Source organism: Saccopteryx bilineata, chromosome 12, assembly GCF_036850765.1.
Source record: "Saccopteryx bilineata isolate mSacBil1 chromosome 12, mSacBil1_pri_phased_curated, whole genome shotgun sequence".
Lineage (NCBI taxonomy): Eukaryota > Metazoa > Chordata > Mammalia > Chiroptera > Emballonuridae > Saccopteryx > Saccopteryx bilineata.
In genome coordinates, this window is record NC_089501.1 from 679480 (window position 1) to 697073 (window position 17594).

General features: G+C 40.9%; 1 protein-coding gene across 2 annotated transcripts in view; it reads right to left on the bottom strand.

Annotated features, from left to right (window-relative positions):
• Window positions 1-380: 380 nt before the first annotated feature.
• BVES (blood vessel epicardial substance) overlaps window positions 381-17594 on the bottom strand; it is a 38926-nt gene continuing 21712 nt past the window's right edge. For both annotated transcript variants that reach the window (XM_066248009.1, XM_066248010.1), the window contains one exon: window positions 381-1985. In XM_066248009.1, the coding sequence (XP_066104106.1) occupies window positions 1861-1985 (125 nt within the window). In that variant the 3' untranslated portion in view covers window positions 381-1860. The remainder of the gene's footprint in view (window positions 1986-17594) is intronic.

A 17594-nucleotide genomic window follows, 5' to 3' on the forward strand; every position in this document is an offset into this window, starting at 1 on the left:
AGGTGATGTCTCCTAGTGCACACTGCTGGCAGCAAAGCATGAAAGTATCCAATGATTAGAGTGAAATTGAACCATAGGGCAGTATGGACAAGATCCCAGTGTGTGAAGGATGGTGACTACAAAATAATTACATAGCACCCATTATTACTAATTTGAGATATAAAAATCATTGAGGACCTATCCAATATCTGTGCTATTACTCTATAAATATAAATATTTATGCGGGATTTCAAAATATTACAAATGATACATTATGGTACAAACGTTATACTAGATTCATACAACAGACTTGCTCTTGCTTTTAAACATAGATTTGAGGTTACGTATAGAATAACTTTTGCAGACCATTTCAGAACTTTAGTCACATAGCTAAGTAGATAACCAAAAGACACAGGAAGCATTTTATTGGTGGCTTTAAAAGCAAATTTGGTTTTTGTTTATGTATTTATGCTTTATACAAAGACACACTTGTCCATTTGCATAAATGAATTTAAAGAGGAAATCTGACACTTAGAACTCTTCTGTTTTCTTATCTGCTCCTCTGCTGTCAAGTCTGTGTGGGAGGGCTACTCACTGGCTGTGGCTCCTTTTCTCTGAGTCTTACTGTCTTTTATAGAGGTCTGTATTTAAAAATAGTTTCATGTTCCTCATTCAGGCTAAGTGGTTCTTTAAAGATTCCTAATCTTGAGATTACAGTCTTCTTATCAATGACACTCAAGCACGTGCACCCACATACACACACACACTATAATACACATTATAAGGAAAACAGTAAGTGATTTTATATCACCTAATCATAGCAGTGTGCTTTTAAAAATGTTTGTTCCTGGCACTACAGAACAGAACCTGCAAACACATTTAGGTTGATCATTAGAGAAGACCCTTACCATTGTCTGAGGTTGACAAAGCGAGACAAACCTGAACATGGCAGGGTAAGGAAATCCCAAGGTTCTACGCACCCATGGAACATGAAAAACGTGGCTTTGGTGGAATCTAAAATTATTTTCTACTTAGGGAAGGATGTAACATCTAAGTACTCTGCAGAGTAGTTTTGTAATTATCTGTATGCATGTGTAAAGTAAATGGTCTGCATGACCTGATTCCAACAGGAAAGAAAGTATCAACACCATCCCTTTGTAGTTATACATGTGATCTCAGGCACAGAAGGCGATAGTTCAGCTTAATATATCTCTACAATCTGAAAGCTGAGGCCCAGTCATTCACCTTTGCTTCATTTCTCCCAAACATGTTTCTAATGCAGCATACTGCTCTAGAGACAGCTAACTAGCAAAGTGAAACCAGCCTTTCTACTGATATGTTCATAAGCCAACATTTGACAAAGAGATTAGAAGCTGGATTTTCAATCTGTGGAAGTTTTCTCAGTGAGTGACCTAGCACAGCCTAAGATACCCTGCCTTTTAATGTTACTTCCAGCTCAACTTCAAACTTAAGCATTGTTTGTTAAAGCGATCAGTTGAACAGCGCCATTGCCATGGTAGAGAAAAAAATTGCCTGTGAGGAAGATGAACCACAACTTGGAAAAATAAGTAAAAGGCTTTTGTATTGACAGACACGAAGATTTTTAAAAGTGGAAATGATAGTGTATCTAGAAAATACTGTGAAAATATATATCTCAAAATAGAACTAGGCTTAGTCAGAAGGCTTAGGAAAACAACCACTTTAAAAAGGAGAGCTAAAATAACTTTCCCATTTTTTACTCTTCCTCACTTTTCTGCCTTCAGACCATACCAGTCTGGATGTCCTAACACAGAATAATCTAAGAGCAGTGAAAAAGTGCTGCTATTTTTCAGGGTCTCTTCAAGACAATGTTCATCTTGGTAACTTGACTCTTCTCTCCGATCAAGGCAACTGATGGACTTTAAATGTTTTTGGAGATACGGGTTCAAAGACCTCGTCATCGTCTTCCACTCCTTCTTCTATTGGTTTCATCTTGGCAGAGGCTCGCTGGTGTGGGGATGACACATCTGTCAAAGACACAGGAAGGACAACCACTTAATGTACAGCCTGTCCTAATGCTGGCATGATGTGTCAATTTTAAACTCCAACCAAAAACTCAAACCCCTGGGAATCTATTGCTGGTACTAGGAATGTAGTTTCCCTTAACACTATACTTTCAATCTAGCATTTCAATAAGACAACCAAGTCAAGAAGTAATTCTCAGTCATGAGAACAGGTGCAGAACAAATTCCACTGCGTGTGCTTGTATGATATGAGCTTCTCAAACACACACAGTTCCCAGTGGGTTGCCCTAAAATCTTTTTTTAGGACTCAGAATGTTCCTCCATTAATATCATACCTGGTGACTGGAGTCTCTGGAAAGCTTAATTTCCCAAAGGTTTGGTTTTATTCTAAAACCGTTGAATCTAACACCATCTGTAGTACCACCCAAAAGAACAGTCTTGCCACCACCTGTCCAGCCATTCTGTGAACTAATAGGAGACGGTAAAGGGGCAGGGGCCATGCAGGACAGGGAGAGGGTCTAGGCATGCAGGAGGGAGGAGCCAGGTGGAGGGAATAGAATCCCAAGTAGCAAGAAGGGCAAGAGCATCCCAGGGCCTTTTAGAATGCTACTTAATCAAAAGGACCAAGCCATAAATGATTCACTCAGTCAGCCCCTCATTCATTTGCACATTCACCAAAAACTTATTGAGCATTTATCATATAATGGACACCGTGCTTGATGTAGAAAATACTGTCTAAAAGAGAACTCATTATAATAGGTGCATAGACTCCTTAAAGTGCCTAATGAGCAGCTCACATGACATCATAAACATAAACTCTCTTCCATATAGTTCCCACATTCAATGTTGGGATCCATCTTGTCAGGACCCACCCACTCCACTCACACCTGTGCCACATTCCTGCTGCCTGCCAACAGGGCCAAGTGGCATTCAGCCAGTGCTGAGCTCAGGCCGGGTGTAAGGTTGATGATGGAAGAACAATGGGTGAAATCTGACTCTTCAAACATTAGCTGTACAGCAAGGGTGAGTAGCAGGATCCCATAAAGACAGAAAGCAGAATGGCTACAAGAAATTTATCCAGACCAGCTGTTGATCCTTGGTAAGATTCATCAGCAGCCAGCAGGGCCGACCAGCTCTGCAAGCGTTCTGCACTCAGCAAGGAGGCCCGGAGGCCAGCAGTCAATCCCATGGCACAGGGCAGGCAGCATGCACACTGCTCAAGACCAGAGGCTCAGGAAACAATTCTAGGGTTCAAGACCCTGCTCTGCTGCTTCCTAGCTGTGTGACTTGTGCTACATTACTATGCCCCTCTAGGCCTTAGTTGCCATATCGTAGAAAGCAGATATTCACAGGCCCTACCTTATGGGGTTGTTGGGACGATTAAACAAAATTATCATGTAATGTGCTTAACATAATGGTGAGCACGTAGAAAATATCACTAAATGTCATTTATTATTAACTATATAGTCATGGCCATACATCCTGGGAAATGCCACTACCAATAGCCACATCTTCCAACATAAAAAGGTCATAATTATGCAGGTCTGGACTTAGGTATAGCGTTTGTTGTACATACACAGAAATTATTCACTTTCAAACATTTATAGTCACTTAAGGTACCAAGTTTCTTGAAAGACAACTACTGACACACTGTAGAAAATAAGCCTGTATTAAAATGGTCTGTCACAGAGCACAGCATGGCAGAGTGCTCCCAGGCAAGTTCTTGCCAAACACAACCTCCAATTCACACGGCTACTCAAGTGGCAATGGATACTATGTGTGTGATATGGGGCAAGTGATCTCATTCCTCTGTGCCTGACTTCCCTATCTGTAAAATAGGAATGAAAAGAATATCTACTTCGTATGGCTGTTAGAAGGAATAAACTTCTTAATAGTAGTAAAATTCTTACTCAGATTAGTGTGTGGAATATGATAAATGCTTTGTAAATACTTGTAAGTCAATAAATGACTGTATTAATATGGTCTCGGAGGACAATAGCCTAAATAATTAGAAAACTTGTTAAAATCCATCATTGCCCATAGGGAGAGCAAAGAAAGGATGTGGGATGAGTACTTGAATAGGGATTTGTGTTTCTCCATCTAAATGGCCCTGAGTACACAATGTAGTTATTCTTTTTTTTTTTTTTTAACAATAGCCTCGAGTTATGATTGAGTCTCATGAAATATTAACTTGGGCTGAACATTTGTAATCAGATAAAACTCTCAGAACAAACAAGATGGCATTAAACCAAATCAATAATGTAGAGCATTTAGACATAATTGTATACGACACATAATGGAAGCATGTCCAGTTTATTTTGACTAGGGAGTGGACTGATTGACCTCTAGTTTTTAGGCCCATCTATCAAACCAGGGGTGACAACCGACAGTATCCTGAGGCTGCTATCTACAGGGCACCAAAATGTTCTGCCCCTCTCACTACCTCACTAATTCCTGCGTTTTCCCACTGAGAGAAAATGAAGAGAGGGCCCAAAGCAACTGCAAATGAACTAGTGAAAACTTTCCAAGCACTTCCAGTTTCTCTGTGAAAGAACTAATTCTGTTCACACTATATTTGCCTGCAAGAAAAAGGTGTAGTGGTTACTGTATAATATAAAAAGATAGTAAGGCAGGAGTCATTCACAGTCTTGGGTGGCATCCTTCCCGTCTCATCTAAGCTCTGGAAAACTCACTGATAACCAAATACAACCATCCTTTTCCTCTTCTCCTTTTACTTTTCTTTCCACCTAGAATGGTCTTTCCATTCCCATCCCTCTCCAGCAATTCTCAGCCATTCTTCAAGGTGTAGTTCAAACCCCACCTCCTTCATCTGCAGTCTTTCCTGAGTCTTTCTGTAGGGAGATTCTATTTTCCTCTATATAGCAACAGCCCTTACACATTCTGGACCAAAATGAGGCCAGAAGTACACACACTTCTCTCTTAGTGGAAAACAAGCATCTTGAGGGCTCTAACCACAGTGTCCCCTCTCCTGCAGCCTCAGAAGTACCCCATACATAGCCAGGTCCTTGGTAATTAGTGCATGAAAACAATCCCTCTGAAACTCTGCACAGGGTCTTAAGAGAGCTGATCCTGGATGTGGGAGAGGCACAAGGCCATCACATTTCATCTCTGATGGGTCAGGCAGCAATCAAGTGCAGGCAGGTCTTGGGTCACAGTCAATCCTCACAGTGGAAAGGGGCTGTTGTCACTATATTCTGCATTGTGTTCCGAGGGAAATCACTTTCAAATACGACACATATTTGTCGTATTTGATCTGACAGTGGCTGATCTGACAGTGCTTACAGCAAAGAGCACTGTCCTCTCAGTAAACATCAATAAGGTGTGGCAGTGCCGTCACCTGCTACCAAGTTTCATCCAGTCAGCTGCTAGAGGCTGGGTTAAATGTTGGGGAAATAAAAACTAAACAGACACAGTGTCTGACTCCCTTATTTGTCAGGAACTCAGTGCACTTTTCAGAGTAATTCATGCTCATCACATACACACTATCATTTCTACTTTCTGTCCAGAAGCTAACCTTGAACACCCTGTGTAAGCAGACAGAGTGGGGCAGCTGCTGTGAATGAATGCCTTTCTCACCAGGGAGCAAACCACTTCAAACACATTCTGGCACAACAAACCAGGAGGCCCTAATAGTCCCACAAGATTGCCTTTTTCTGCTAAAGCTCTTTTCACATGGAGTGCTAGATTCACTTTCATTTCAGGCTTTGTGGGCTGGGTTAGAACCCACAAGTCCCCAGGTCCCAGTTTCCACAACAGCAGTGCCCGTTGCTCTTTCCCCAGCGGGCAGATGCACCTGAAGCTGTGCAACAGAAACTCAGCCTCCCTGTAACTGCCACGAGCCACTCAGTGCCGCTGGCTGCCTGACCCCTCCATAGGGATCACGGTCGCTGAGAGGGCCCACCTTCAGGCCAGGGGTCAGGAACTTTTTTGGCTGAGAGAAAGCCATGAACACCCCATATTTTAAAATGTAATTCTGTGAGAGCCATACAATGACCCGTGTACGTTATGCATTATCCAATAAAAATTTGGTGTTGTCCCAGAGGACAGTTGTGATTGGCTCCAGCCACCCACAACCATGAACATGAGTGGTAGGAAATGAATGGATTAAAGTTATTATTTTTTATTTTTATCTTTTAATTTTTATTTATTTATTTATTTTGTATTTTTCCGAAGCTGGAAACAGAGGCAGTCAGACAGACTCCCACATGCGCCCGACCGGGATTCACCCGGCACGCCCACCAGGGGGCGACGCTCTGCCCACCAGGGGCGATGCTCTGCCCATCCGGGGCGTTGCTCTGTCGCGACAAGAGCCACTCTAGCACCTGGGGCAAAGGCCAAGGAGCCATCCCCAGCGCCCGGGCCATCTTTTGCTCCAATGGAGCCTCGGCTTCAGGAGGGGAAGAGAGAGACAGAGAGGAAGGAGAGGGGGAGGGGTGGAGAAGCAGATGAGCGCCTCTCCTGTGTGCCCTGGCCGGGAACCGAATCCGGGATTTCCGCATGCCAGGCCGATGCTCTACCACTGAGCCAACCGGCCAGGGCAAGTTATTATTTTTTTAATTAAAAATTTGTCTGTGAGCCAGATGCAGCTATCAAAAGAGGCACATCTGGCTCGCGAGCCATAGGTTCCCGACCTCTGCTTCAGACCAACCTCAGTTAGCCTGGGCTTCCTGCACTTCCGAGTGCCAGGAACTGGCCTCACCTGGAAAACTGCCACCATCCTAGTCCCCAGAAATGCAGGTTTCTAAGAGCAAGGAGCTCACCTGGGCCCTAGACCTGGTGTCCTCCATCCTCAGCACGCAATCTGCTGCATCAGTGGAAAGACTCAGAGGCCATCATTCTGTTGCTAGAAATCATTATTTTGTCCACTAATAAATCCAAACCCAATTTGCAGTGTGCACAAAGAGAGAGAGAGAGAGAGAATGTCCTGCTTTAGGGATCTACCTTACATTTCACAAGTTGAACATTAACAGATTCTTTCTACAAATTGGCCTGGTTCTTCATTAATTTTATGCACCGATGCATCATCAGATATTTGCCTAGAAGGCCCAGTGTCTTACCCAGATGTGAGAGCACCCAGAGGGCGGAGGGGCAATATCTAACGTCTTTAGTTAAGTGCTGGTCAGATTACTTTTGCCCCTTGAGGCATTAGTATGAGGTCATAACCTCGGTATAGTATTTCTCCTCTTTTCCTCATTCCATATTCCAGAGAAGCAAATAATTACATATTCATAAATTTTCCAGAAAACTTATTTTTATCATTCTATTAAAACCACTTCTACAGTTGGGAGACAAAACTGGTTAAACTATCTCCTTTGGTGCCTATTATAATAAAAAAGAGATAATCAACATTATTATTATTATTATTATTTTCTCTTAGCTATAATCACCTTCTACATAGTTGGCTCAGGCTGCCAAGTAACAGAATTTATTACAAAAGTATGTAGAACAGTCTCAGACTGAACTGCAATCCAGAGTTATCTGGTGTAAAATGGTTAAACAGTTATGACAAGAGTTACTGTTGCTTGAGAGATATTTCATATTACATCAGGTAGGAAAAAAAGTCTGCCCCCAAAACTTACATGTTCCTTCCACAGATACCAATGCACCCAGCAGATACAGCCTCAGAGCAGAACTTGCTGGGAGCTGCACCCACACTCCCAGTGAGCTCAGGAGAGACAGATAACTGTAGCACCAGGCAGCACTTCGGAGGGCAAGAAAGGAAAACTCAAATGCAAAAAACACAGGCTAGAGTAAGTATAGAAGACAGACTTAGAAGAGCCCTGAACCAAACAGTGAAGACCTTCACTAGTGCCAGAGCACGGGGGGTGACAACACCACGGACACCCACAGGGAGATTTGGATCCCGGCCGGAAGCAGTCTTTCCTCAACAGACCTGTTCACACAGCAGCTAGTGCCAGATTTTAGTTGAAGGAGACAGAAGCTTGCTATCAAGACCCTTGTGTTGCAAGTTGGCCACGGGTCTCTGTAAAGGGTCTGGTAGGCTCAGATTGGGCCACCAGACCCTTTTGTCTTCGTAAAGTCCTGAGTCAAAGAACCACAGGCAGTCACAGAGATGTAAATTACAGCTCAGGGAATATAGTCAGTAATATTGGAATAACTATGCATAGTGTCAGGTGGGTACTAGGCCTGTTGGGGAGATCATCTTGCAAGTTATATAAAAGCCTAAACATTATGCCATACACCTGAAATGAATATAATACTGAATGCCTTAAAATACTTAAAAAATACTTTTTAAAAAAGAGAAAGAACCATAGGAAGCCTTGTATACATAGACCACAAAGATGATATATAACAGTCAAAACCCCAACATGGAATACTAAAAGATTAGGTAAGAGAAATTGCCTTTGACAGAATGCTATCCTTATTAAGTTTATTTTTATTTTAGTGTGCTTCTAATTTTCAGGGCCCGAGAGCCTCTCCTGGCAGTCAAAGTAAACAGACTTATTTGTTGCTCTTAAATCCAGAATGAAGGTCACCCTTGTTCTAGGGAATAAAGAAATGACATTGTTTGCTCTTTAGATAAATGCAGTCCCATGATATAAAGTTTGTCAAGTGACATTTCTCTCTGCTTCACACACACACTAATTATTAAACCGGGCGACACTTCTGTAAACTAGTTAATGTAATGTAAAGTTTCCCCCCTCCTCTATTAACTTCGATGACATTTTCTTTATTCCTTTTAATTTATTATTTTTTTATGTTTAACCATCTGGCTGACTGCTTCAGCAAGTAATCAAAAAGCTTACAGGGGTTTAGAATTTTAATCATACAATTTTTGATAAATGGGGATGGGGAAGGATTTAATGGTTTCTTTGCTGGAAAGGATTATCATACCTTTTCCTGTCTTTGACTATTTATGTCACAATTTTTATTTTTATTTTTTGTGACAGAGACAGAGAAAGGGACAGATAGGGACAAACAGGAAGAGAGAGAAATAAGAAGCATCAATTCTTGTTGTAGCACCTTAGTTGTTCACTGATTGCTTTCTCATATGTGCTTTGATAGGGGGGATCCAGCAAAGCGAGTGACCTCTTGCTCAAGCCAATGACCTTGGGCTTCAAGCCAGCAACCTTTGGGCTCAAGCCAGTGACCATGGGGTCATGTCTATGATCCCACGCTCAAGCCAGTGACCCCACGGTCAAGCCAGTGACCTCTGGGTATCGAACCTGGGTCCTCTGCATCCTAGTCCTACGGTCTATCTACTGTGCCACTGCCTGGTCAGGCCACAATTTTTTATTAAAAAAAAAATGGTGAGGTTGTAAGATATTTTTAAATCTAAACAACTGAGTCTGGATTGAGGCTTTCTGAACAATAATGTTGAAGGGCAGGTGTGGCCTTTGTACCTCACTTCTCTTAGGGGGACTCAGCACCGGTAGAGAGGGACTCAAGCAAAGAAGTGTACAAATCAGGGCAAACGGGAGGGAGGTCAAAGGAAGTTAGTGGCTCCAAAGAGGAGGTTTTCTCTGGCCCGAGGAGTTATCCTCAGGCCAATTCCTCAGTACTCCAAGGGGGCCAGGGCCCAGAGATGTACAACAGGTCTGAACAGCCAAGAAAACAGTGCAAGTCTGCAGCCCCTGCCTGCACCAAGGAGAAAGCTGTTGGGCGGCAGAGACAGTGGGCGAATTCACAAGAAGGGAGGCGGTTCTAAGATGGCAGCCGCAGAACAGATCCGCAGAATTCCCAGTCCATGGGGGACAGTGAGGAGACTGTGAGAAAGGTCTCTAGCACAAGGGAACATGGAATTGATGAACAGAGACAGTAAAGATATAAAAAAATGCAAGGATAAGGAAAAAGAAAGGCAACTAGAGATACCCATAGAAACAGAAAGTGGTATGAAAAGCATGATTCAAACAGTAAACAACTACTCAGAGGTTTTAATAGAAAAGGAAAGAGATTTTGCCTGAAAGAATGAGAAATAAGCTAGAAGATACCTGGAGCATGAGGAATAAGATGGCCACACAAGCAAAGCAATAAAAACTCTAGAGAAAAAAGGAAGGCCAAAATATGGAGTAGACTGTGGCATGACTTTTATGTTGTGCACAAAAGCAGAATTCACTGTACTTGATATTAGGAACAGTCTTCTCTGAACAGAACAGGAATGATGACATTGGAACCAAAAAGAAAGAAATGTAGCAACAGGTAACTATTTGGTTTTGAATAAAGCAAGATGTCAACATTTTTTATTTGCTTTAAATTCTGCAAGACAATCCATAGACAAAGGAAGACCTACTTACAGTTACCCAAGAGAACAGAGCATTAATATCACTGAACTGTATACCTAAAAATGGTTAAGATAATAAACTTCGTTATGCGTACTTTATCATAATTTTAAAAATATTGAAAAATGAAGAGAGAACAGAATCTATATGTTATAAACCTTGGTTGCTTAAAAGTGAAAGAGCCCCATAACAGTTTGAAGGGAGAAGGGGCAAAGAATAAGAAAGGGGTAGCAATGCTAATGTTCTCACCTTTAAAAATACCTCAGAGAGAAAAAGAAATAGAGATTTATTGTGTTATTTAATGTAACAAAAGTTAACAGTAAAAGAATAAAACCTAGTGACATCACCATACTAAGCAAAGAGTAGAAGGGAAAAGTGAGCTGAGTTCGCCTGATCAGTGGTGGCATAAAAGATAGAGCATCGACCTAGGATACTGAACACCCAGGTTCGAAATCCCAGTGTTGCTGGCTTAAGCGTGCAGTCACTGGCTTGAGCGTGCGATCACAGACATAACCCCATGGTTGCTGGCTTGAGTCCAAGGTCATTGGCTTGGCTGGAGCCCCCTTATCAAGGCATGTTTCAGAAACAATCAATGAATAACTATGAGTTGATGCGTCTCATCGCTCCCCTTCCTGTCTCTTTTTCTTTCTTTCTCTTGCTAAAAAAATTAATTAAAAAAAAAAATGAGCTGAGTTAGGTCAGTAGATAAATCAATATATAACAACACAGCACATTATTTAACATTTTAGACAAAAATTGTTCCAATGTGATTGCTCCTAGGGAACAATTAGGTTGGAAGGGGCAGTTGTTTTCACTGAAATAGTTTTTTAATATTTGATATCTATGTGTGTATATTAACTTGATAATTTTTTAAAATTTTGATTAAAATATGAAAAATGTATAACTGTATATAATTCCTTCATAGCCATTTCACAGATGTGGAAATGCTATGTGAGGACACAGGCCAGAGGATTGGTGAGGGTGGGGCTCTGGAGGCAGACAGCACAGCCTCCACTGGCTGGGGGACCAAAGACCCCGAGGAGATAAATGTCATATTCTTCAACCTTAAAAGGGGAAAATGCAACACATCTCCACACTGGGTGGTTGTGCAGTGAGGACATATGAAAGTGGTCAGGATGCATCAGCTGCTACATCGATGGTTCAATATCCTCAAACAAGTTTATGCTCACATATGGATATGGATGGGTATTTGTAAGGAAAATAGCAAAGCAACAATTTAAAATAAATTTCAGCACTTTCAGGGCTAGCTGAGTAGCTTTGACTAAGTTATTTAAACTCCCTCAGCTGTACTCTATTCATCTACAGAGGGAGGGTACTGCTTTTCAGAAGCCATCTTGGTGGGTCTGAGACCCATTCATGGGCTCTTCCTATTTTTGCTGCCTAGCCACACCTCCTCTCCACCTGTCCGTGTAATTCATGTAAAGCTTGTTGTTTATAAGTACACAGTTGTTCACAGGGGAAATGAAGTACAAATTGAGTTGAGCAGATTATTTCATGAAACCAGCCTTAAAACTAAGATTGTCGTATTGGCTTTTTGTATCTTTCCAGGTAAATAAATAAATAAGAGTTGTGTTGCTAGTGTCTACAGACAAGAATACTAACCAAATGCAAGCTAACTTAACCTAAGCATATTTGTGTAATTAGGTCACAATTAGTAGGCTGTCCAAAGCATCACCTTGACATTAATAACAACAACAAAACACCTGAAAAGGTGTTTTTGGTCAGTAAGAAATATCTCTCAAAATATTTCATAGTATCTTTCTAAAAATCATAAATTTTCAGTGTAATTTCTGAAAAAATAGATGGTTTAAACTAATAAAACTTTTAAAAGACGAGTTCCAATGAACTTTACTGCCTATACTACCTCAGGTTTAACAAAAAACAAACACACTGAATAGGTCATTTAACCCCAATTATCTAAAATAAAGTACTGTAACTTTAAAGGAAACACAGTATGTGCTTCGGTTGTCATGACAATGCCTGTGTTCAGCACCACTTATTAGCGATGGACCTGCCAAGGGCAATCAATTTGTGTGTGTGTGTTTTACACACTGCATGAGGGGCGCTAAACCTCCTTACGAAAAGAGAAGATGACAAGGTGCCCTGCTAAGCACATTGGTCCAGGAACAGAGAGAACAAAACTTATATCCATATGAAGGCATTAAATCCTTCTCATATATTCTGACCATCCTGTCCCTTCTAATGACACTTCCAACCATGAAATTCAAGGAAATGAAACAAGCAAGACGAGTTACATTAATTGGATGCTGAGCTCCTAAATAAACAGGCAGAAACCATTTTTTTCTTAGGCTATCTTGTATTTCCTTTTCCTCACTTTAAATGGTAATTTGATGTGGAATACAGAATGTGTAGTAGAGATAGTGATCTTGCTCTGGATTTCGCATCATGCAACGTGTAAAAACAGAGCACAATGTAAGAAATGGGATCAGCAGAAATTTCACTGAAATAGTTCACCTAAAGTTTTCCTTTGCCTTTTTCTGAACTGTATTTCTATTAAACTGAACGTATGCTGTGCAACGTCATGAAATATGTTTGTAGCATTATATCCCATACTGGTCAAGATCTTTAAAATAGTTTTTTCACCTGTATCTGTTCAAGTTCCTTGATCTACTTACCAGTAGACAGGAAAATACAACAAACATTTTAATCACCACCAGAAGGGTACAATCTACAAAATTCCAGAATGTAGGGAATTCTACAACCTAGATACTCAAAAGTGTAGTTCAGGATCCAGACACATTGGCATCACATGGTACTTCTTAAACGGGAGGACTTACAGGCCTTACCTCAGTCTGCATCAGGATCTTCTACTTTTTTTTTAAGTGAGGGAGGGGAGACAGAGAGACAGACTCCCGCAAGTGCCCTGACCTCCACCTGGCAACCCCCTACCAGGGGATGCCCTGTCCATTTGGGGACGTTGCTCAGCAACCAACCTATTTTTAGTGCCTGAGCTGTAGGTACCAAGGGGCCATCCTAAGTGCTCAGGGCCAACTCACTCAAACCAATCTAACCATGGCTGCGGGGGGGGAGGAGAAGAGAGAGCGAGAGAAGGAGTGGAGAAGCAGCTAATTGCTTCTCCTTTGTGCCTTGACCAGGAATAAACCTGGGACATCCACACTCTGGGCTTATGCTCTACCACTGAGCAAACCAGCCAGGGCCCAGAATCTTTAATAAGACCTCCAAGTGACTCATATGTTCATTTATGTTAAAGACTCAATATTTTAAAGGATAAACAAACAAAAAAACCTCAAAATGGAACAAAAATGCAGAAACACAGAGAGAGAGAGAGACAGACAGACAGACACAGATGAAAGGGAAGCTCAGAGATTAAAAGAAACTTTAGAGATGTATCAACCAACCACAATGGGTACGTGATCACCCTGGTTTGAAAAATAATTATGAAAAGTGTTTATATGCATTTTAATGTTTAAATCTAGTTCCTTGAGTTGATGACTAAATGGAATCATGTAAAAGATGTTTAATTAGGAATATAAAATAAATTTAATTTTTAGAGAGTAGCATTGTTCGTAATTTGTAATTCTGTAAATGCAGATGAAGCAAAGTGAAAGCTAACCAAAAGCTAAAAGAGCAGTTAGTTTAAAATGTTCTACGTAGAACCCTTATACAAATAATAAGGCAAATTTTTCATTGAATAGAAATTAGCCAATCTAGGAAAATTATCTGCAACACTGCTTGGTCATAATGAATGACGGGGGATGGTAGGTCTTGCCAAAGAAGCAGGTTGGAGGAGAAGGAAGTGACTTTAGGAGAGGTCATCTTCTCACTGAGTGTAGGTGGACACATCAGCATGGGGGTGACTAATCGCTGCTGTGCCTCGCTGGCAGAGCTGTCAGGTTCAAATGCACAAATGGGTTTGAAAGTGGCCTGGAAACTATAAAGCACTAGCCAAATGTTAAAGCATTTTTTCTATTCGTTTTAAAAAACACAGAGACAATGTGGTCTAACAGGATGGGCTTTGGAATCAGACAGGATACTTAGGTTTGTATCCCAGCATCTCCCCCTGTGGAACTGCAACAAGTGAATAAGTATCTCATATTTCCAATTTCCTCACCTGTAAAATGAGGTGATACTCACTGTGCTAGACTGAGTTATTATGAAAATACCTGCCTTCCCTCCCCCAGCAGGTCTTTTCCTGTGCAGCCCCTGCAGGAGGATTAAAGATCCATTCACTCATGGCAGTTGTGGCCAAATGATTCTCTGGTCCAGAGAACACAAGCGGAAATGGTACATGCCATTTTCACGTGGGAGCTCTAAGAGCCATGGCATGATTCTGCCACCACTGTCTTTCCTCTGCCAGGTGGCAGTGACCCACACAGTGACTGCTCCTTCGGCGTCCCAGAGGGAGTTGGATAAGGGCCTGGGGCAACCCCCACAGCACACAGGAGCAAGAAAGCAGTCTCTTGCTCCAGAGATTTGGACTGTCAGTGCCACACAACCTAGCAAACACTGATCTACCTTCTTAGGTGTGGGGTTACAGTGAATATTAGATGTGATTATGTACAGAGAGAACCTGAAAAATTAATAGCTGCCATTGTCAATTAACATTTGTTCCCTTCTCCCCATTAGCATTCAGGAAGTTGATACCACTGCAGAGAGCAGCTGCCAGACTCCCATTTGCACATCACCAACTGGGAATAATAACAGCTTAGTCACTAGTTTTAGGGACCTCTGATTTACTAAGACCTACCACATGCTCAAATGTGATACATTTTGTTATTTCAGCTTAGCAGCCGAGATTGATTTTGCATTCTGTTTTTCAAGGAAGGCAATTTGTAACACGGAAAAGTAGATGGCGTATTGATGGTACCAGCAAAGCAAAACAACAGCCTTCAGTAGTTCTGAGCTAACACCCAAGTAAGAGAAACTAGAACGTACCAGTTTTTAATAAATTATATGCTACAATGAATTAAGTAATTCATGCTTAGTGTCAGTGTTGTGCTCAAGTCCTTACCTTTTGTTAAACCACAGACTCAGAACAAAGACTGGTCAAAAAGAGCAGGTAGAATGTGAGTTTGTTGTGTGAGTCACATACGCACTCAAAAATATGCACATATATGCAGTGAGACACATTTGTGTCAACATGTAAGATCTTGCATGATAAACTGAAAGCTAATTAAATAAATAAGCAGGTTGTGCACGTTTTTCACATAGCAAAGTACTAAAATCTAGTCAGACAAGGGAGCAAGGAAACGAGGTGAAGATGTGACCCTGCACTGAAAGGCAGCACAGCTCTTTACAAACACTGAGCTTGAATTAATCACTTGAGGAACGACTGGATTAAACTCATGATTTCCTATAAGGGAGAGGGAAGGAAACAGGAGTGTAAGCAGATCCAGTTCATGTCAGATTAGCAAGGCTGTGGGACTTTCGCCAAGTCACACAGCTAGTAATTATTAGAGCAAGAACCCAGGTCTGTATGCACAAGATATATGATCACGATCAGTCCACTGAACATAAGGCTTCTGGAAACAAATGTTAATCTTCAAAACATGTTTTAATTCTATTTTACAACATATTCTACATAAGCTTTTCCCCCTCTAAAATGTTTTATTTAGATTATACAATAAAATACTACAGAGAAACAAAACTGATTTTAAGACAACAAATGTTCATACTATATACTGCTGGTTCTCGGTTCTTCCTAAGCAATACTACAGAACTAAACGAAAGTAAGCTATTCTATAGGAAAAATAATCCACATACAATATTTAACTGTAATTTCCTTTCTGCTGACCTTTCTTAGTAAGTTTTCACTATATATGTAATTGAGATGGGTCGATGTGAAAATGCTTATTGACCACCAAACTGTTTCAACAAGGCTGATGATACACTGATATGCTAGTAGATGGCAGACTGTGGTCAACTTCAGTTACTTCCAAAAAGTAACTTTGGAATAAAATGCAACCATTTCCAATTTCTCATTTGTATGGCTCCTGAAATCTCCTTTAGGTCTACAAAGCATTTCTATGCCTAGACTTTGCTTTGGAAACTTACACCAATTATATGGCTTTGTCAATCCTTTGTCAATTTAAACTATGCAACAGTTGGATCCTTAATCCAATTTACCTAAAGCATTCAAAGTTACAAGGTTATATACATAAACACTTAGGATTGCTGAACGTGTATCTACATTTACTTAAAAATTATGCTAGATTTACATACAATTGGAAGTATTAATAGCTGTTAGTTTATGTTTTTTGTTTGTTTGTTTGTTTTTAATTTATTTTTTATTCATTTTAGAAAGGAGAGAGAGAGAGGAGAGAGAGAGAGAGAAGGGGGGAGGAGCAGGAAGCATCAACTCCCATATGTGCCTTGACCAGGCAAGCCCAGGGTTTCGAACCGGCGACCTCAGCATTTCCAGGTCGACGCTTTATCCACTGCGCCACCACAGGTCAGGCCGCTGTTAGTTTATGTAATGGGAGAATCTTTTTGCTATTTTATATGAATTTGTTCAAGTTTCTTTCACTATTATTCTTGGAATGATTCTTGAAACAATTTTAAGCATTAGTTCTTAAAATAATCTAATATCTCTCATTTTATTTACTAATCAATATCAGTGTACTTAAAATGTCTTAAAACAATTCAGCTATGGGAAGGTCTTGCAAAACTTGCTTCCTGGTGGTGAGTGAATGTGGTAACTCACGGGGATGGTGAGTGGTCTCCTTCATCCTCAGGACTATTCTCTTAGCTGGTCACCTGTTAACTGTTGGTGCTCACACTGAGATAACCAGCCAGCAGTAAAACACCCAGCAGTTTTGTGCTACAATTTTTTATTTATTTATTCATTTTTAGAGAGGAGAGAGAGAGACCGAGAGAGAGGAAAGACAGAGAGAGAGAAGGGGGGGAGGAGCTGGAAGCATCAACTCCCATATGTGCCTTGACCAGGCAAGCCCAGGGTTTCGAACCAGCGACCTCAGCATTTCCAGGTCGATGCTTTATCCACTGCGCCACCACAGGTCAGGCAATGCTACAATTTTTTATCACATTGCCGGCTCTAGGCTGTCACTAGAACTAAAATCATAAAAACAGCAAAGGTGAATACCCACCAAACAGTAAGGACTCTTTCACATTATTCCAGTGAACTAGTATTTAAGAAAAACACATGGCAAAAATAAGTGAACACTTTCTGAGACCGAAATAAGAGTCTGATGTTGGATTTTAGCTGATATGCAATATGGGGGAAACAAACAAACAAAACATTAGAAAAAACTTGATTATTATTATTTTTTTTTCTTCTTCTTTTCTGAAGCTGGAAACAGGGAGAGACAGTCAGACAGACTCCCGCATA